The sequence below is a fragment of the Osmerus eperlanus genome, chromosome 9, assembly GCF_963692335.1.
Source record: "Osmerus eperlanus chromosome 9, fOsmEpe2.1, whole genome shotgun sequence".
NCBI lineage: Eukaryota > Metazoa > Chordata > Actinopteri > Osmeriformes > Osmeridae > Osmerus > Osmerus eperlanus.
This window is the reverse complement of record NC_085026.1, coordinates 11365698-11386582: the sequence shown is the minus strand read 5'-3', so window position 1 is coordinate 11386582 and position 20885 is coordinate 11365698. Positions and strand designations below refer to the sequence as shown.

Sequence of the window (20885 nt, the reverse complement as noted above, 5' to 3'; positions counted from 1 at the left end):
TAATGGGTTGAGAGGTTTGTCAGTGGGGGTGGGGGCGGTGGTGGGGGCTGTGAGGTGAAGAGGGGAGTGGAGGTTACTGTCTGCATCTAGCTCGAGGTGGTAAAGGCTACACCTGTCGTGAACTCACCCCACCCTTTGGGCCAGAATGAGAACGGATCACGTCAAAAACAAGGGTGCCGGAGGGCAGATGTATGGAAGCCAATACAACTGCCATCTTTCAAAATCATCAAATCTTTTCTGTTAGAAGCTATGATGCCAGCCATTGTTATGAATAATACCGTTCCTCTTTTTAAGAGTATTTCCTGATGGAAAGGTGCCCAGTGACCACTTTAACCAAATGTTTTCAACTAAAGAAGTATGCTTTATGGATACTCTCAGGGGTGAAACGACTGCAGTGCAGAGGACCCGATGCAACGAGATAGTGATGTGGCACTTATTTAACAGCAGTTGTGGATGGAGTAGTCTCCTCAGTGACCCATGACCCGTGCGACACACAACACTGTTGTTTAATCATGTCTCTTTGTTTTTTTTTTACTTTTGTGGGGGATTTCTTTTTAATTTTAACAGTGCATATGTAAGTATTAATTTGCTTTGGAAAATGTTACATTTTAAGCTTTCACAAATATTGTGTTACAGTTCAACTTTATATTCTATTTCTTAAAGAAAATATATTGGATAATAAAATTACATTGTGCACATAAACATCAAGTTTCTTTATAAATTGGAAGAAAAGCTCTAAAGACATTCATATGTGAACCTGAATACATGCCAAAACTATGTGAATAAAGACCTATCCGACTCTTTCTCAGCCATGACATGAAAGTATTATATTCAATTGGCTGTAACCACCGCTTTCAAAGAGGGAATCATCCATGAATTACATTTTCCACAGAATGGAATATTACGTCGTTGTAGGTGCAGACCTGACAAAAGACTAAGGGGTTAATGCAGAGCATTGGAGCTTAGGACACACTTTTCTCTTTTCAAATTTGGTATTGTGCCAGGGACATCAAAAGAGCCTTTCAACGCATCGCTACCTTCAATGAGCTTTCATGTCTTACCTCATTACCGGAAAACTTTTCTTTGATTGGGGCAGAGTTTCATTCGACAATGGACAAGACGACTTTCACAGCAGCACAATGACATGGCAACAGAGCTGTTGTCTTAAATCCCTCTCAAGATGTTGGGTCCTAGTGCTCTACTCAGCCCCTGTGAATTACAGTAGGATCCCTAAAAGTGAGGATTTGTAATACCCCAGATAAGACTGTGCTCACGGTTATCCCACAGTAAATCCATGCAGGGATCCAGTCACACATGAGATGAGCTGCTCATTAATGGTCCACAATGATCTGAAACTCACTTGATATGATGCTGGTACCCTTCAAGTGTTCCTCAAAATTGGTTGAACAATAAACATGTAAAAATTATGTACAAGTGTTTGAAGTGTTGAAGTTTTTCATCTTGTGGGCGTTTTAACGGTCGTTAAAATTATGTAGTCAAGAGCTTTACTACTGTGTATGTTTTATTCAGAAACTCCCTAGGGAATCGGGCTAGTAATCTGAAGGTTGCCAGTTCGATTCCCGGCCGTGTCAAATTAGGGCAAGGCACTTCACACTACTTGCCTCAGGGAGAATGTCCCTGTACTTACTGTAAGTCGCTCTGGATAAGAGCGTCTGCTAAATGACTAAATATAGTCATTTTTTTTCCAAACAGTCAGCGAACTGCAGAGAAAACTAGTTAAGACTTCTCTCTGTCTTTCTTTCTTCTCTCTCTCTCTCTCTCTCTCTCTCTCTCTCTCTCTCTCTCTCTCTCTCTCTCTCTCTCTCTCTCTCTCTCTCTCTGTCTTTCTCTCTCTTCCTCTAACTCTGTATCTCTCATTCTTTCTCATTCTCTTTCTTTCACTTCCAGTTAATCCTCTAGGATTTTACAACTTAATTTCCTTTCCTTTTCATATGAAGTGTCGGTTTGAAGTAACTTTTATCATCTTAACAATGATGAACACTGCTTTACAGGCCACGTAATGGTAGGCTAGGCCTGAACTAGACCTGCTGAACATCGATATTAATATTTGAGTCATACAAAAGGACTCCTTTTGACCTTGGCCGGCTAGAAATTAAACAAGGACATGAACTGCTGTCCCTGTTCAGAGTTTCCATTTGGTTGGGTGTTCAATTCAGAGACCAGCCAATCATAATAGAGCTTTTGTGCCCGTTATCACACTGTTCACTTGTCTTCCTGTCGGAAGGCCGTATTAAGATAACAGCATCCTATCATCTGATTGTGTTATCAAAGTTGTGCTACAGAGCACCTCAGACAATTTTTGCAAAAGAAAACACGTTGAGGAGAAAACGGTCAAGTGCTCAGCTTTATTCCATTATGGGAAGAAAACTGACATGCCAAATAAACATTATCAACAAACAATCACTTTTATCAATTATCATCAAATAAACGGTTTCACTATGAACAAAAATGCATAAAAAATTGATTGGTTGTGAAATCACAAATTAGTGGAACAATGCAATCAAAAAATGAAAACACATTTTACAGACTCATTTAAAAACCCTAACACTAACCTATATTTTTACTTACCTTGAAAGCCTTAATTTAACAATTGATCGATGTTCAGGGTTGTTGAGAGCCAGGGTGTTTGCAACCTTTACAATGTTTGACACCAAGGTCACTGCAATTGCCCCACTTAGCAAAAAGACATTTGGTTTTGAAAGTGAAAACTTGAACACCATTAATTTGTTTGCTCTCCCACTACTCACAACCTCTGCAAATGCCACCACCTAAAAGAAGTGGTTCTCCAGTCCTCACTTTTATTTGTTTGTTTCTGTGGAGAGTGTGAGAAGTCGTGGAGCACGGCCGGAGGACATTGGATAAGGGGGGGGGGGGGGGGGGGGAGGGGTCTCAGTCACCGCATTGTGTATAAGATAGTGAGCTAACATGCTAACTAGCCAGATAGCCAACGAGGGGGGCTTGGGGTCTCTTTTAGCCAGGCATAGCTGCCCTTGTTTGTGGTTGTCCCTGACAGCATAGGCAGCGACGCCAGTCCAAGGCACCTGTGTTTGCTCACTAGCTTTCCCCCAATCTGCTCGAAAAACGCTGCGAGCTTGTCACATGGCCTCCAGATAGCCCGGGCACCATGGGAATACAAAAGCCGGGGCTTTTAGAACAGTTAATCATTAACGGAGCCCTCTCTTTTGTCTGTGTTCGACTCTACATAGGCTGACCAACACTTTGATATTTAACATGTGAATCGACAAGTCCTACATAGTTCAGGCCAGGTACAGAGAAAAGAGTATCTTTGGGTCTGGGGTACTTTTCACAGAGAACCGCAGTGATGTTCTCCTGAAGAAAGGTCTTTAGAGAAGCCGCCACGTCTGTGGAGGATGACACAAGAGCATGAAAGGGTTAATCTTACACACAACCTTTGGCATTGGATACACAATACATCTTTCAGGATAAGCATGCCAAGTTGTCTTCTACATCATCAAAACTGACTACACAATCAAAGCACAGAAATAAATTCAAAAGTTACATAATTTGTCATGTGTGGTAGAAAATAAACATTGGTGGAAAATTCCTGGAAATAAAAAGGACAATACTAGATACATATTTTTGAGTTTTCAACATGGCAGCTCGTCTGAGACAGTGATGAAGAGTGCTAGTAATTCATGGCTTGGTGGTCCCACTTTACTCTCCAATAATTAATTAACAGACCCAACACTTGGTTTGTTCTCCAGCTCCCAAAGTCAAAAAGAACTCTGGCGCTTATTTCAAGGCCGTCAGAGTGGGCTTTGACACAGAAAAGGGAAGCATGAACTGGCTTTCAGACAGCGGGGCCACATTTATCTTAAGAGGGAATTAAGTCCACACAGCCTCATTCTTAGAACCCACTAAAGGAGACCGAAACTGCTCTTATCTCCCATTTGCCTCAACTTGCCAACAGTTCCCTTACGAGAGGTTTTCTCAACTCACCCTCCCCAAGCCTCAATGCTAATCGCACTATATGAGTGACGGATAGTTTTGTGGAAACTTAAGAGTTTAATTAGGCAAAAAAGGAAAATGATATCAGATAACAAAGTGTGTCACCAGAACATGTTGGGAGGCTTTGAAGCTACTGGTCAATTATTAACATGGAACATTCAGGTATATCTGCTCTTTCACGAAGAAGTAGACGACCGAGATAAAGCAAAGTTGTGTTTCACGAAAGAAGGTGAAGCAGTAACCAAATAATTGTGACAAACATCAAGACAGGAAAATCTTTTTTTATCCTGTTTTCATGCCGTATTCTTACTTAGACCTACAGAATATGATACATTTTCTTGTTTCAATGATAACGTCAAGGTGACTCATTTGAGTTTGAGGGAGTGCTTGTATTAAAAGGGATTTATCATGGCACTCCTTTGAACTGAGCGGCTCGCTACCTTCAATTAAATATTTATTTAACATCCCGTCACATCTCAATGTTTTCTTACTACTTGCCAATGTTTTCCTTCTGAAAAATGATATAAAATGTTGTGAATTTGAAATACATAGAAGATAATGTTACACCAGACCACAGTTTTCACTCCTTTAGATTATGTTTGAAATAACTTTCATTGTTTAGGGAATATGATGCTTGCTACGTATGTTAACATAACACTGGCTTTAATCCACCCACTGTCTGTGCTGTCTTCAACCGTATTTATTTACTAAACCTGCTCACCAGTGATAAGGCCTACTGGTGACCCAAATCTGTAACTCACCATTTCTTCTGGTGACAGTACAATTACACTTCACATCATCTGAAGCAGTTGAATACATTAGCACTGTCTGTTTCACAAAAAAGGTTTAAAAAAATAAAGAACATGCCATGGGTCATGATAAATACTTTACTTCAGCTATAGGGAAATAAATAGTGTTAGGCAGAGTCAAAGGATGGGTTTAACGACTGTATGGCTCAAACAAAGGTTCCTGTTTCAGGAGGGCAGGTAGGTGATGGATGGCTTGGCAAACATAGTTGACATACCTGGCCTGTGCCATGGGACGGTCACAACCCTGGACAGAAGGGTGCGGTGGGGGGGGGGGGGGGGGCGTGAGCATGCAGGTGTGTTTGTATGCATTCATCTGCATGTTTTCATGTGTATTTTTGATTCATCAGCCTGTGTTATCCAAACCTTCACATGTGGCTATACCTCCACTCTCTATGGCCTCCTCTCCTACACTGCAGATTCACTCTGCAGAGCCCTGTGAGACACAGCTTGCTTCAACCCATTCTCTTGTTTATTTGATGTGTGGTTATACCATGATGCCTGCAATCCGTCCTCAGGGAGCCCGGTTCTCAAAAACACTCAAACAGACTGGAGTGTGCCGATAAACACACGACTGGAATTATAATCCCAAAACCGCAAATCATTCAGTCCCCTTTTGCGTCACATATAGTGTGAAAGGGATTCATTGGGTCTCTACATAACATTTGAGTTTAGAATAAGCTTTTTAGGATGTATTAGCACTTTCTTTTACATTAAACTGCACATAAATTGCCCCTAAATGTTGTGTATGTTTACACCTTGATGTAAAACAAAAAAACTGAACTGAAAAAACATAAATAAATGACCATGATTAAACTGAAGTTATAGGTATAGTAGGATGATCTTTACCCATTGAGAGAGGGAGCTTTGGACCGTGGGAGACAGGTCAAAGCCGTTCTGTGTGTGAGTGGTAGAGTTGAAGGAGGAACACCCAGGAATGTTTAGTTAGCTCGCCCGTCACATTCAAGCATGTGTGTCAAAGGTGTTTACAGGGTGTTGACACTCACACATTGGGAGAGAGGTAATGTGAATGGTATAGCCAGCACTGTTTGTCCCGAGTGCTGAGTGTGTTTAACAGACCCAAGGTAAAGAGGGACAACAAAACACCAATATTGTCATTCAAGGAGAAAACTGAATGTTATTGAGCTTGAAAATGCAAATGCCGTCCAATAATATTTAGATGATAGGATATTGTTTTGTTTTTGTTTCTGAACCTTAAATTTACAAGTTTGCACCACCAGTTTATAGTTTTAAAATATATCACGATGTTGCTGAAAAATTTGAGAATCTCTCTTCAGAGTGAAATTTGTCCACTAGATTTAAACAGTTTGCATTCATTACATTGAAATAACATATCATTAACAAAATAATGTCAATTATATAGTAACTAGACATTTTAGATATAATCAAAGCAATTGTTTCATTCATTCATCCAGACTTTTGTTTGTATGCCTGAAGGAAAATTCTAGCTGCTGTTCGAAATAAAGACATTTGATTACAATACTGTTTTGGCCTTTGTTGTTTGATATTTGAATTATATTTGAGCTTCAAAAAATGTATGCTCAATATTAGTCAATATTTTTTTTACTCCAAATATAATTTAAACAATAACCATTGATTTTAATTTCAATTCATTTCTAGAATGCTAACAAATATGTAATTAAAAACTGTACATTTCAATAATCAAATTCGATCAAATGTTATTTGTACAATCCTTTTTACAAGCTGAGTGCTTCATATATGCCTATAAAACTGTTCCTAAACCAATCTAAAACCCCTCAAAGAAGAGGAAGGAAGGAAAAACTATCGGAAAACTTGAGAGAAAAATGTAATATACCTTGGGAGGAGCAATTCAGTGAGGGATCGCTTTCTTATTTCATTGAACCTTTTATTTGTTTTGTTATTATTATGAATTCTCTCCACCATTCAAATACAAAAATTATTTTGTATCATATTCATACGGATGAAATATTTTATATAAATGAAAGCTGAAATCCCGATAAATGTATGGCATACAGTCTATGTAGAATACAACTATAATAATAATAATACCTTTTATTTATTATGCACTTTTATTATACTCAAAGTGCTAACATGTAGAAATATCCTTCTTTAGAAAATAAATACATAAAAGTATCTGAATACGTTAGAAAATGAAAAACCTTAAGAATCTGAATTATGTTTGGCTTGGTTGATTTTATTTTACTTTATGTAATAATGCTTTGCAGCCAAATTGTAGCCAAAAACAGAAATAGTTTTTTTCTTAAGCTAATTAAGAATTTTTCCATCAGAAAACTTAACACGTTTTTGTGATTTATTTTTGTTTCATTTTAAACATAATAAATGTATATTACAAATGTTCACATGGTGCATGGAAATATGTGGCTGCTACAAGAATTTCCCTATTCAAGTTTTAAAAAACAAAGAAGTTCCTTGCCTTGAGTTGTCAATTTCATTAACAGCCAATAGATGTTAACCAATTATGTCTGCGACCACCCACTTAGAGCTACAAGAAGAAGAAGATAGTGATGGCTGTGACTGTGGGCTGGCCATGGACTACCATACAGGTGACAAAGGACAAACATGGCCATGGCTGCAACTTATGGCAGATGACCTGAGAGCCAGGAAACATAAACACTGTGTGAGTGCTCTCTGACACATATTACAATACCACGGTTAGCCCAAGGTTGACACTGCCTGGCGTAATTTGAGGAGCCTTGTACGTTTCAGCTTGTATGACTCACTTGGTCTTTCTCCACCCTTGAATGCTGGGAAAATTGTAGGTTGTACAGAACCCTAAACTGAAGTCCTTAGAAGTCATAAATTACACGGCTGCCGACAACCTTAAGCGGTGTTGAAATGTCTTGAACGAAGCTTTATTTCAGCATCAGTGGAGCGTGAAGCCGAGAGAGATGCCAAACCCAGCAACACCCCACAAGTAGCCTGGCTCACACAGTCCCACAAAATACATTTATTTATACCCTCAATACCTGAAGGCGGACATGCTTGCTGAACAATTGTGAAAGACCATTTGGGCTATTACATATAAAACACTTACTAAACTGTTTCTTAATTAGCCTCTTCTGTTGAGAGAGAGAGAAAGAGAGAGAGGGAGAGAGAGAGAGAGAGAGAGAGAGAGAGAGAGAGAGAGAGAGAGAGAGAGAGAGAGAGAGAGAGAGAGAGAGAGAGAGAGAGAGAGAGAGAGAGAGAGAGAGAGAGAGAGAGAGAGAGAGAGAGAGAGTGGGCTTGCATGCAAAATGTGTATGTATGAGATACATACACATTTACACCATCAATTAAAAAGATATTGTTCATTTTCTCAACTGGGAAGTCCTGGTCCTCCAGTTTCTGCCAAGCAGACTTTGGAAGCATTGCGTCTGAATACACATTCAACCTAGAACTGGCCAATGTAAATGCAAACACAAACCAACAAACCAAAACAATAGAGCACAACATGGATCCTTATCTCAGTCAGGACTGCCATTTGGATTATTTACTCTGCCGTCAACTAACTCAAGTTGGCATAAGGTCATACGGCCGCATCTCATCTCTCACTCAAGGGCCGCCTGCAGCTCTCAGAGGTGGGCTAGACAAGGATCTCATCTTTCTCAACGTCTAGAAAGTGATTCCTGGGTGTATATTCCTGTATTTCAGTCTTTAAGAGCACATGTCCCTTTTTTAATCATGTCAGGATATGTTTTACTTCAAAATTAAGTCTGTTTTTTTGCAAGACATCAAGTGTTCAATTTTTCCACGTTCTCAGAGCACTTGTGTGTTGTTATTGCACCCCACGCTTGACTTGTGCTGCCCCCTTTATGGAGAGAAGAGGGGTCAGGTGTTATCCCCCTCCCCAACCAGTTCCCTGCTGTTTATCGCAGAAAGAGGGATTCATCTCTTAAACGACTGCACATGCTAAGGTGAGCCGTTAGCCACGCAGATACATGGTTGATAACCCATTCAATTAGGCAACAATGTCATGGCAGGCAGTATGAGGACAGATAAATGACCATACAGTACTAGCCTACAATAGGAATTCAAAGTATAGGGCAGCTGGGCCCTTATCTGGCTATGGAGAAGAAACCGAGCAACAAAGGGAAGCCTAGGACTAAGAGGCTTGATGCATGGGAAAGCCATGGGCCGGCCATTGTGGCTGCCCTTCTGCTGAGCAAATAGTCCAAACTGTTCATTCCCCATCTCCCATTCTCTCGGCGGTACATTGTTTGTGTCCTTGCATTTCATTCTGACTGGGGAAGATTGCTCTCAGGGCCAGTGAGCAAACAGTCCAGAAAAGAGCCGGCTATCTCCTGCCGTTCCCAGGAGAACTAGCATTTTTATTTCAGCTCCAAGCTGTCAAAGGATTGGAGAGTTTATGTCAGGATCCTGAATTAATTGCTTTAAGCCTTGGGGCCGACGGGCGTTTTTATCACCAAATGTTCGGTAAAATGTTTCCTAGCAAATTATGCAACCCCCTCCCCTATGCCATGCTGCACATAGGCTTTTAGAGGCCAAACATTTGTTATTGGATACATACTGGATGGTTTTCGGAAACACAAATGATGCATTTAGTTGTGACGGTACAATGGTATGAATGGTGATGGGTCATGGCGTCTGTCGAGGATTTTGTGGACTGCTCATGAATAGAAAACTTTTGTGCTGCTTTTTAAAATCTGTGATAGGTGGTGCACAAGCCACTCTTGGCAGTAAATCGAGCAAGCTTGCAGATGCCTCCATAAAACATAGCCGGTCGGTCATGCTGAAAACCTCAGTCCAAACAGTTAAATCATTCTCGAACCTTCTGTCAGTCTCAGTAAAAACAAAATCACAGCTCAGTTAGTCATTAATTAATGTATTTTCGTATTCTCATGTGCAAAAATAGCATTGAAAAATGCTGTCTTATTATGACAATTAAAAATGTAATGCTCCTGGGTTATTTTTTATAAATGTCTATTTAACAATTCCTCCAATGTAAAGACATTTTTATATCCCACAGTAGATTTATAAGAGGCTTTTTAAGTTCTAAACATTACATAGTTCTTGTTTGAAATTATAAACAGAAAGGAGATGAGACCATGGAATAGCTGTAGGTACATCTGAGTCTCACATCTAAAATGTCAACAGCAGCCAACTATAGTTTCGGCTTCCATCCAGAACCAGTTCTTTGAATAAACCGGAGTGTTTTTCTACTTTTAACTTGATTTGCATTGTTAAAGCATTAGTAATATTTCACCACAGCGGATGATGCAGACCTTTGTATGGATTCATTTTCTTATACAGCTTTCCTTTATGAACCCGTCATGCATGAAATCAATCATTGCGGTGGTCTTCCTCTTTAACTAATACTTTGTTTTGCATGTGAAAGTGACTCCACCTAAACTTTGCATCAGCATAGTAACACAACTGTTAAAGAAATTATGACCTCAAAGATGGGTTGGTTTTGGAAGGTCTAAGAGCACAGCTACAGTGTAACTGTAACCAAATTGATTATATGGAAATATATGGAAATGTGTGTTAAATATCATATATTTAACAGACATATAACCATATATGTCTCAAATCATAAGAAGATGGATTCATGATAAATCTGCTGTCAGATTTCTCAGTCTGACAGGATGTTAGCTGATACAACACATACTGGTACTGTCAGAGTTGAACAGGCGAGGGTTAAATTGTGTGTATCAGGGGACTACTCTGTATGGGGAAACATACACCCCTTTAGTAATCTGCTCAGATGCTCTGCAGACACCATCCAGCTTCTCCAGACCCTTCAACTGAGCATCCCTCTCCTATGTGATGAACGACAGAGGCCATTTATATGGGATTAAATTGGGGATTTATTTAATTCAAGTCAGGGTATGTGAATTAATTAAGTGGTTGACAGTGGTGCTATACATGGGGGGAATTTAATTTGGATCCCCAGGGGAGAGTATGATGGGGCATGGGGGCTGTTAAAAAGATGGAAGTCAAGAGAAAGCGGGGGGAGGGGGGGGACATGACAGAACATGATTGTTCTATGTTCAGTTTCAACAATGACACTGGGTTACAAGCACCGCATTGGCACTTTATCACTTTTGATTGGTTGTTAATAAATGAGAGTGTAAATAGTTTAAGGTAAGGGCCTCACTTTGAAGAGAGAGACAGAGAGAAGCACACCATAGGATGAAAGAGCTTGTCCTTAATGTACCGGTAGTCTATCTTCACAGATCAAAACATCTCTCCACCCTGTCATGCCTGTGAGGATGAACAAATAGAGGTTTTCACACAGATTTACCTCTCACTCATACCGTATTGAAATGAGCACATTATTTGAATGTCAGTGATTCTCATGAATGTTGAAATGGCATATCTGTCTGCCAGCCTTACCGACAAGCAAAGCTGTGTAAAGCAAAGGTATTAAATTCAACATGGAAGCAGATTACAGAATTCACCTCTGCAGAACAGTCTTGGCGGGTGGCAAATTGGAGTCCCATCGTAGGACAGCCTATCGCGAGGCACGTCTGCATAGAAGAACATATGCAAGGACAAAATATTACGTAGTTTGTTATTCCGAGAGCCGCATTGGGGGCACACAGGCTTGTTTGCCTTTGCTGGAATCGGAGATTGGCTTGGGGGTTTAAATGAATCGCTGGCGCACCGCTTTTATAGGTTTCATTAACTTTTAATGAGTTGGGTGTCCTTCGCTGTGACTGGCCAGGGAGGCCCTGTCTCTCCACTTCCAGGGATAGGAGACGGGGAAAGGTTGGCATGCATGTGATGGACATGTGCATGTGAATGTCTTTGCTGGGTTGAAAAACTGATGGGGGAAAGGCATTGAAAAGATGATATGATTCCATGGCAGGGAAGCTACAGATATCCTTCAACACTGCCGAGAACTGTGACAAGCCTACTCTGAGGTCTGCAAGCCTCAGGGGGAATAAAGAAAGCGTGTCCGATCAATCCCAACCAGAGCTGGTTACCTTTACCACTGCTGAGTGGCATATTATTTGATGTCGGCTTTGAGGACAAAGCTTGATCTCTGTGGCTCACGTCAAACCCCACTGGGATACGTGGCTGTGGATTTCCCTACATGTTATAAAAAATGGCAATGCAGGAGTATAAACATGGCACTTATATACACACACACACACACATTTCGTTTTTCTATTCCAACCTAGGTTAGTGTCATACTTTTTACCCCCACTAATCTTGATCTATTAAAGTGTCTTGCTGCATGGTTGATCACACATGTATTATCCTGCCACAGCTCTCCTGTGCTTCGTATACAGTATCGCCTGGAGGAGATAATCTTCCTTCCTAGAATGCTGGAGCCTCCCTTAACCCCTCTCAAGATTACAGCCTTGTCTGTCATCACCACACACTATCCTTTTGTTTTACACAATGTGCAGGGAAAAACTACTGCATATAAACATGGTTTCAAATGGCTGTGAAAGTCTTTGGATGTCCAATATCAAATATATATTTTCATGACACATTTTGAGTAGACAATAGTTGGTCTTCAGTCAGTATTAGTGAACAGAAGGGTGTCAGGTTTCTCTTTTGGCAACGACGGAGCACCTACAGTGCAGTACTTTACATGGACAAACATTGACCATCCATCCACTTTCCAGTATACAAAAGCAGAGGGGTAGTGAGAGGCACCCCGTCCTGCCCTGAATAGGTTGCCTGTAGGTCACTGCTTGTCCCACCAGCTGCTGCCTCTGTAGTCAATGGACATTGTTGACTAGACCCTCTCTCTCTCTCAGTCCTTCCATCTCTCTCTCTTTCCTTTTCATTTTCTCTCTCCTTACTTCTCTCATTCTCTCTATCCCTCTCTCTCTCTCTCTGCTCTCTTTTTATTCTTCTTTCTCTCCCTCTCATGCGGACACTCCCTTTTTTCTCATGCTCCCCATCTTTCTAACTCTATACATGCTTCCACTCATCTCTTTCTCGCCATCTCTTCATCACACCAATCCTTTCCTTCTCCTGCTCCCCCTGACTCCCAGGCAATTCCTGTCAGGACGGAAGGACCTCCAGGTCTGGCCTGGCCTGGCCTGGCCCAGGGTAAGAGGAATCTCTGGTCAGGAATGTATCACAGCAGTGCCAGAGGAGAACAGACACATCAGAGCCACCGGTCATACCCTCCAACCCACATCCATCCTCCGTCCATCTCACACACGTGTCTTTTTTCCCAGCGTAACAGTCCTGCGGGCTGACTCACTGGCCTTCACCCATCCCTCTCTACTAGACAAACATGGAAGTCTGGCTCGCTGAAAAAGGAATGGAAAGTTTGTTGAATGGAGAAAAGTGAATACGAATCATATTCTCCTCCGAAAGCAAGAGCCAACAGTACATAGATGAATCCCGCATTGTTACTCCCCAGTGTCAAGTGGAGAGGTATGGTTGGGACAGTATGGGACACACAACAAGACTCTGTTAATCCCTGATGGTTATCTGTGTGGATGGGATATTTCCCCCAGTATCAGAAGCTTACCACAGATCTTTGTCAGGAGGAGAGAAAAGGTGGGCTCTTTTTTTACCCTGAGAAGTAGGTAGCATATGTGTCTACTTCGGTAGCCTATTACCAGGATAACGGTGACATTTGTAAATGGCCTATACTCTGCAACTATAAACTATATTTCGAAGAAGAAGATGAAGAAAATAAGAAAATAAACGTTTGTTGATAAATAATCACAGTTCATTGTAAGAAAACGAAGTTATTAAGATTATAACCGGTGCCATGGCACCCCTGGCCTGTAGCCACGTTTTATTCCGAGCACAATATCATGTTGCCTAATTTCGTGTCAAATTAGGCAATGCCATTAGGCTATTATGCTATTTTGCTGTTATTAAATAAGCTTCTCACAATGCACATTGTTTACAAGTTTTCTTTCTCAAAAATGCTGATTGAATAGCTCTCAGAAATAGGCCTAGGCCTATTTCAAATCATTTTCTTTACGAATATAGTCGAATGTTTTAGCACTCGGTCTGTCACTATTTATAAAGGTTGGGTCTATTTTCCACGAAATTTATTTTTATAACAAAACAATACAAGCAATATTCTAACAAAAAATATATAGATATTTTCCCCAGGGGAGAGGATGATGGGGCATGGGGGCTGTTAAAAAGATGGAAGTCAAGAGAAAGCGGGGGGAGGGGGGGGATAATAAAGGCTAATAATACCATGGTGACATCAAAACAATGGTGATGAAATACTAGGTTAAACTGCAAACAGGCTAACACTAGGATACTACTAATATTAATAATAAGCTATTGTTTGGATAGTGTTTTACAACAACAATAATGATGAAATAACGTGGCCTAGCAACATTTCGGAAAGGCATTTAACGATCGCATTTAACGATAGCCTAAATACATTCACCGTTAAAGGCGTGCATTTCATTGGTTTGAAATTCAGATTATGCACTGAAAATAATTCAGGCCGTTGTCAATTAACTGAGAAAAATTGACAAAGATAGAACAATAGAATTAGCCTAATTGAAGAACGATTGGTGGACATGATGGCCGTAAATCATGAGAAACTGACTGCTGAGAAGCCATGGGTGGCTTTGAGTTTTGACTTTGTTGTGCTTTAATATACTGTGGGGTGGCAGTTTCCCTTGCTAAGATATGGGATTAGGAGTATTTTTCGTGAAAGGGGAGTTAAGTCGCGGTAGTGTGGACGGTCCCACCCCTGCAATAGGCTAAAACAGAATTACAGCTTGTTAGACTGGTGTCGCGCGGTCACCCTGGAGACCATTCTACTTGGGTGTTCCAGAGCCCTGACAGTTCAACCAAAACTGGTGGCGTGGAAGCCCTCTAGCCAGGACAGACTGGCCCACAAGATCTGTAGACCACAGGCCAAGTCCCATATTTGCCTCACATTTTATAGGCAGATTTTATGAACCGCTGTGGAAAGTCAGTAGCCTACATTGATCAACTTTAGATAGCCAAATAAAATACAGCATTCAAAGGCTGTAATAATTAGCAAATAGTCTTACTCTTAATAGGTAATAATTGTCGAGGCTATACGGCCTAATAAGCTCTCCCACCAGCAAAACTGTTTAGCCAATATTTTAGTTGGGTTTCCAATGGTCAGCGCATAAAATATATTTGCAACAAAAAAAAATGCGATCGTGCCTATGACTGCAGTTTTGAATGATGATTTCCTAAAGCCTAATGATTTAGCTACTATAAATCATTGTACTACAAAACTATAGACCATTCAGCACTGATGACTGGGAGAGAAAAGTTATTCAAAGAAAGACCAGACTCGAGATGGATAAACGAAGAAATCCTGACAGGTAGCCTAGCCTATAGGCTAGGCGAAGGAATTTCTATCAAGTTTGGGGACATCTTACTCCAATGCCAGCAAAGCTAAACGCCATTGTGCGAGTCAGAACTCAAGAAATATGCAAATGGTATGACTGGTATGAAATGTAAAGCAATGTAATTAAATTGAGCTTGAGTAAACGGATCAACAAGCAGCACCATTTCTGATCTTGTTGCTATAACAACTATAAAGCTGTTGCATGTGATGGTGAGGACCATTGCAGAGGCATCTCCCTGTGTTGCTGACATTTGAATCCCCCCCCGTGTGTGTGTGTGTGTGTGTGTGTGTGTGTGTGTGTGTGTGTGTGTGTGTGTGTGTGTGTGTGTGTGTGTGTGTGTGTGTGTGTGTGTGTGTGTGTGTGTGTGTGTGTGTGTGTGTGTGTGTGTGTGTGTGTGTGTTAGCGTGTGTAACGTCTACTTAATTTTTCACAAAAGGTAATGTTAGGTAGTCCCAGCCTAAAACACCCTAGCTCAATACCATGGCAACCTGAAATGAGACCATGTATTTTGCAGGTAGGCCTAATAAATTAAAAAGATAAACGCCAATTGTAGTGACGCGCAATCCCCAAGCACCTTTGGTGAGGGTGATCTCGTGCAGATTGCGACCAGTTACCTTTGAACCAGGTCTCTAAAAGGGCATTCTCATTTCAGTCCGCACTGAAGAATGCTTGACTGGGGTCATCTCCTCCATCAAAGGATCAACGGAGAACAGCGGCGGCATACGCTAGTTTAATAATGGGTAATATGTATTTTAAGGGCTCTATATCTATGTAAGATAGGAGCGAATTAATTATTCAAAAAGGTCCTGGGGGCATCCGCTCAGTTTGGACTACCTTGTTGTATCAAACTGTTTAGGTAGCCCATATCAGTGCTGTTTTATAGTAGGCTAGGCCTAATAAAACATGATTTTATTATTATTGAAGGCGTGGTTTGATAATAAACATTCGAAGTTATAAGCTTTTGCATATACCTACTTCAACTCTATCGGCTTCGATATTAGGCATGTCATTGTTTTAATTAATAAGAATAAAAAAATACAAAAGTACTCTTCTGATTAAAAAACTAGGCTATTGGAGCAGCAATTGACACAATTTTCCATTGAAACATCAACGAATTGTGTGAAATATTCGCTTGACAATCATTATTACAAACAAAGTATTGTAAATCGATTCTTTGCTGCTCGACTAAAATACCAGAATTATAGTATAATGCAATTTATTAAAACAAAGAGCTAAAGCCTTCCACAATACGCATTGGCTTAAAGTTCACTGAAATAATGTGTTTCATAGGCTATGGGCCGGTGCAGTCGTGATCTGAGACCTATCCATCAATTGCGATATATTTCTGACAAGTCATTGAAAGTCACCGAAAATCCAAATCAACCTGTTAGAGAACTTGCAAATCATCTCAGCCTTTTAAATCCTTTGACCTTTTGTCGTGAAATACAATACGGCCTACGCAAGAACCCTTTCTCGTTTTTGAGCCTACTCTCAATCCACAGCTCCAAAGATAAAATTGAAAGCCCATACCTGTAACACAGTCGTTGCATATTGTCAAGCTACTGCAGCCCATGGTACAACCTCGCCTTCATCCTTCTGCACAAGGCTAGAGACATCACGGCATTTATTTGAGCTCAAACTCTGTCACTGTTGACTTTAGCACAAAGCAAAGATTTCACTGCCCCGCTAGTTTAAAAAAAAGAAGATTATTTTACAGAGATATCGATCAGTGAGCTATAAAAAAAATCTGCTTACTTATGTCTAAAATGAATTGAACGAAATTTAATGTCTGTGCAAATTTACAGAGCTGTGACGTCCTCCAAAGTTTGCACTCCCGCAATTTGGTTGTGCATGTACACTTCTTATATGTGGCGGCATATACTTTGTTTACTGTCTATGTTTATTTGCAGATCATGGGTGTTTAAAATACGATTTGAGAGTGAGACTGGAGAGTAAATGCATGCTTTAGGCCTTTACTGTACGTGTTCAGAAGGGGAAGACTACCATTTTCCCAGGCACAACACAAACCCTCTGCCATTTGAGTTGAGATCACCCCAATGATTCAACATTGATGGGGGAGAAAACCCTTGTGATTGGATGTGAGTATTTGGATGCATTTCGGCATATCTTATCTTTAGATTCAATGAGAGGGGAGATTCTGAGCAGTTTAAAAGTAACCCCGGACAATACTCCAACAGAGACAGGACAAGGCATCGCCTGTTCCCAAATCTGCTACTCCATTCTCTAACGCCACGGGAGATCCACAACCGTTCATGTGTGTGTATGTGTGTGTTTTTTGTGTGTGTTTGTGAGACGGTATAGAGAGAAAAAGAGAGATAGATTGAGAGAGATTATCGAGGCACCTAACCAGTCTCTTTGTCTTAATGTTGACACCTGTAGCCTATGATATCAGTAGGCCTACTATTCTACGAATGTATATATTTGAGACGGGACAGGCCATAACTAATCATGGTTTTACACAAACCGGATGTGCAATGAATGCAGGCTATTGTCAAGGGACTTGCACTCATGTAATTGTGCACTTAGGATGTTGTTATTTATGCCAGTATCTTGACCCCAAAGATGATCTCCATGAATCCAAGAAAGCAGGTAATCATGTGTGCACTGTTATTCTTGGTGGGCTACATTTTGTGCCCCAAACTGAGTAATTCTCGGTGTGGATCATATCTCTCTCAAGATCATATTTGTGGCTATTTAGACTTAATGTAATGTGGGTGTATATTGAATCGGTTTGCAACGTGTAGGTGTTTATAGTGAAGTCAATCCAAGACTTAAAGAGTCCCGTTGTCGGGTAATGGATCGATATGTCGGCTATCAGTATTAAAACAACACAATGCATTCATCCACGTTTTTAATTTATATTTCGTAATCTCTCTATTTAATTATCTAAATGATGTTGTGTTGCAAATACTCATATAGGCCTACATACTGATGATTGTGCAGTGCATGATATCATACCCCCTTCATCCATGACCAAATGGAAATAGAAACAGTCTACAGTTATAGAAAATGACTGTTGCTTTTCTGAACATTCAAGTAAAATTGGAAGAATATAAATATTGATATTATTACCTTAATTATCTATATGATTGTTTTTATTATTTTATTATGATATATTATAATGTTGTTACGATTAGGGATCTTTCGAAGTGGAACCATATGTTATAATATTATTTTCATTATTGTAATTAGTTGCTAGCCTACGTGAACCAACTGCGCAGGCTAACCCATGTAAGAAGATTCACCATATGTTCAGATAAAATTCAAATAACACTTTAATATAGATTCTGTTCTTGTTGTCAACTACAAGAATACACATATACAAGCCATAAATAGGAATTACACAAATTATTGAAGAAATCCTGCAATCCATTTAAATTCATTTAGCAATCCAGTTATACAGATGTATTTTACAGAAATTGTCTTTTGGTCCTTTCTCAAAGCCGCCGTTTTGAACAGATTTTGTCACATTATTAACATCCCCTTTTGAAATAATCAGGCTACTAAACAAAATTGACAACTAAATCAAAGGGAAACATCAAAATATCTGAATACATCAGCACAAACTATATTTTTACAAATGTACAAATCGCTTTCAAAAGTCCGTAGATGGCGCAAGGATTTATGAGGAGTTCATGATTGGCCTTGAATATACGCCTTGATAGTACGATGTGTCAGTAGGTATTGATGAGGAATCTAGACCCGCTTTCCCCGCCATGGAACCCATGGACAGAGCCCCAGCCATGGGGGAGCCGTAACCGGAGTAATGCATCACCTGCTCGTACGTCTTTAGGTCCATTTTGTGATGCTGTTGCTCCGACGACATGAGGTTGTTGATGGAGAACGGGTGATTAAAGGAGTAGTGGTGCTCGGGCTTCAGGTGTGCATCGTGCGCCAGAACCGAGTGATGCTGGGACATGAGATGTTGCGCCTGGGACACTGGCGAGGCCGCGTGTTCAGGGCTCATAGCCTGGCTGGACTTCATATTTGACAGTGATCGTTTGTGGTCGTTGGAGGACGAGTTGGAATGGGGAGACTCGTTCCCGTTGCAACTCTCCGAGCTGCTGTTGGATCCACCTTCCGAACTTTTACGGCCAGACTCCTTGCACATCTTCTTGTCACACTTAAACCGCTTTTGCCTTCTCAGATAGCATCCGTTCTCGAACATGTTTCCCGAATCAGGATGAAGGGTCCAAAACGAACCCTTGCCGGGCTTATCCGGAGATCTAGGCACTTTGAGGAAACAATCATTGAATGACAGAGAATGGCGAATAGAGTTCTGCCAGCGTTGCTGGTTCTGCCGGTAAAACGGGAAAAGATCCATTATCCACTGATATATTTCTGCCAGCGTTAGCATCTTGCTGGGGGACTGTTGGATAGCCATAGTGATGAGAGAAATATAAGAATAGGGGGGCTTTGCATGTGTGTAGCTCCTGCGGTATGTTTTGGGGTCCCTTGATCTGTTGATACTGGACTGTCCATACATTGGGCTCATGGCGTTCATGTTTGTGTATGAAGTTAGGGCGTTCATTGAGGGGGGTTGCGCTGTCATAGGGCTCATGCTAGGACTGAGAGCGGCACTCATGGCGGTCATACCCGCGCCCATTCCATTCATGGCTCCGGCTCCGGGTGACATGCCAGTCATGGAGGGGCTCATGCCAGTGTTGACGTAAGACATGTTCATGGTGTTGGCCGTCATGTTGGCAGTTGAGCTCATTCCCGACATACTCATGTAGGTGTTCATGGAGTTCATTCCCAGGCCAGTATTCATGTTGCCTACCGAGGTGTAACACTGAAAATGTCAGAAAAAAACACGTGATTTAATTAACGTGAATTTCATTCGTATTGGAAATAATTATTTTAATTGCAATAGCATAGGCCTATAGGCCTATATACACTATAATTCATAAAGCATTAGAGCGGAGAGATCGCAGGCCTGTGACCTAAAATGTGCCTGAATCCGTGCGCACAGTGCTGTTGGTTTGATTCGTGTCATCTGCGGACATTTCTGAATAAATGTTTAGCTTAGACTATGAAGCTAAATATAAAATAGGTCATCCTATGATATTATGTCGTGAATAAGATAGATAAGACACATAAATTAAACTAAACATTACCACGTACTATGTTGTCGTAAATAGGAAGACAAAATCGAAACAGTTGTTCTTGAGATCGAGTTTGAAGTGACTGTGTGACTGCACCGTCGTTTAAAGTTAAAATATTTGAATCCGTCTTCCTACTCTAAATTGTTTAAATGTTTGTTTAATATAAACATTGGAAAATATTATTCCGTATGGATGTAGACTTAATTATAATCCGAGTTAAAAGTTTCTCCTACATGTCAAGCACAACTTTGTTAGGATAGTGCAGTGCGTAGAGATGGGGGAGGATTTGGAGGCGCCTCAAGTCAATATTTGATCACAAAGTTAATATTATCTCAGGGCTAATATTGAGTTGTATAAAATGGGATCGGCTTTAGACGAAAAAATATATTTAAGGTACCCACCTCAGGCTCTCCGTAGTAGGTGCTCCAGTCTGTATGCTCGTGTCCTTCCATTTTAACTGCTCCTAGCATCATGGAAGTTCCGAATAGTTTACAAACCGTCTCCCGCAGAAGAAATGGCAAAACGTTCTCCAACAGACGGTGACTTGGGACCACAGGGTATTGGGTCGTTGGTGTGTTCCTTAGTGAAGGACTGGTGCATGTGTGTCTTTGAGCCAGCCGTGCCCACGGGCGCTGGAAAGCGTCTGATGATGACTGGAG

General features: G+C 40.7%; 1 protein-coding gene and 1 long non-coding RNA gene across 2 annotated transcripts; both read right to left on the bottom strand.

The window, feature by feature from the left end:
- Window positions 1-2398: 2398 nt before the first annotated feature.
- On the bottom strand, window positions 2399-16691 carry LOC134026742 (uncharacterized). Its single transcript, XR_009931376.1, has 4 exons — window positions 16631-16691; window positions 11222-11290; window positions 10978-11024; window positions 2399-3383 (listed from the first exon to the last, which is right to left on the bottom strand). It is a non-coding gene; the product is annotated as an uncharacterized LOC134026742 (long non-coding RNA).
- A 1687-nt stretch (window positions 16692-18378) lies between these two features.
- Window positions 18379-20885, bottom strand: foxa2 (forkhead box A2). The gene is made up of 2 exons (XM_062470315.1): window positions 20628-20885; window positions 18379-19913 (listed from the first exon to the last, which is right to left on the bottom strand). The coding sequence occupies exons 1-2, from the start codon at window positions 20697-20699 to the stop codon at window positions 18744-18746; spliced, it is 1242 nt and encodes a 413-aa protein (XP_062326299.1). The 5' UTR covers window positions 20700-20885; the 3' UTR covers window positions 18379-18743.

Bases quoted from the DNA above. Each gene is read 5' to 3' on its own strand.
- foxa2 (XM_062470315.1), bottom strand. From the start codon at position 20,699: ATGATGCTAGGAGCAGTTAAAATGGAAGGACACGAGCATACAGACTGG. The intron at 19,914-20,627 runs GTGGGTACCTTA...TGACATTTTCAG, and splicing joins CCTACTACGGAGAGCCTGAG to TGTTACACCTCGGTAGGCAA.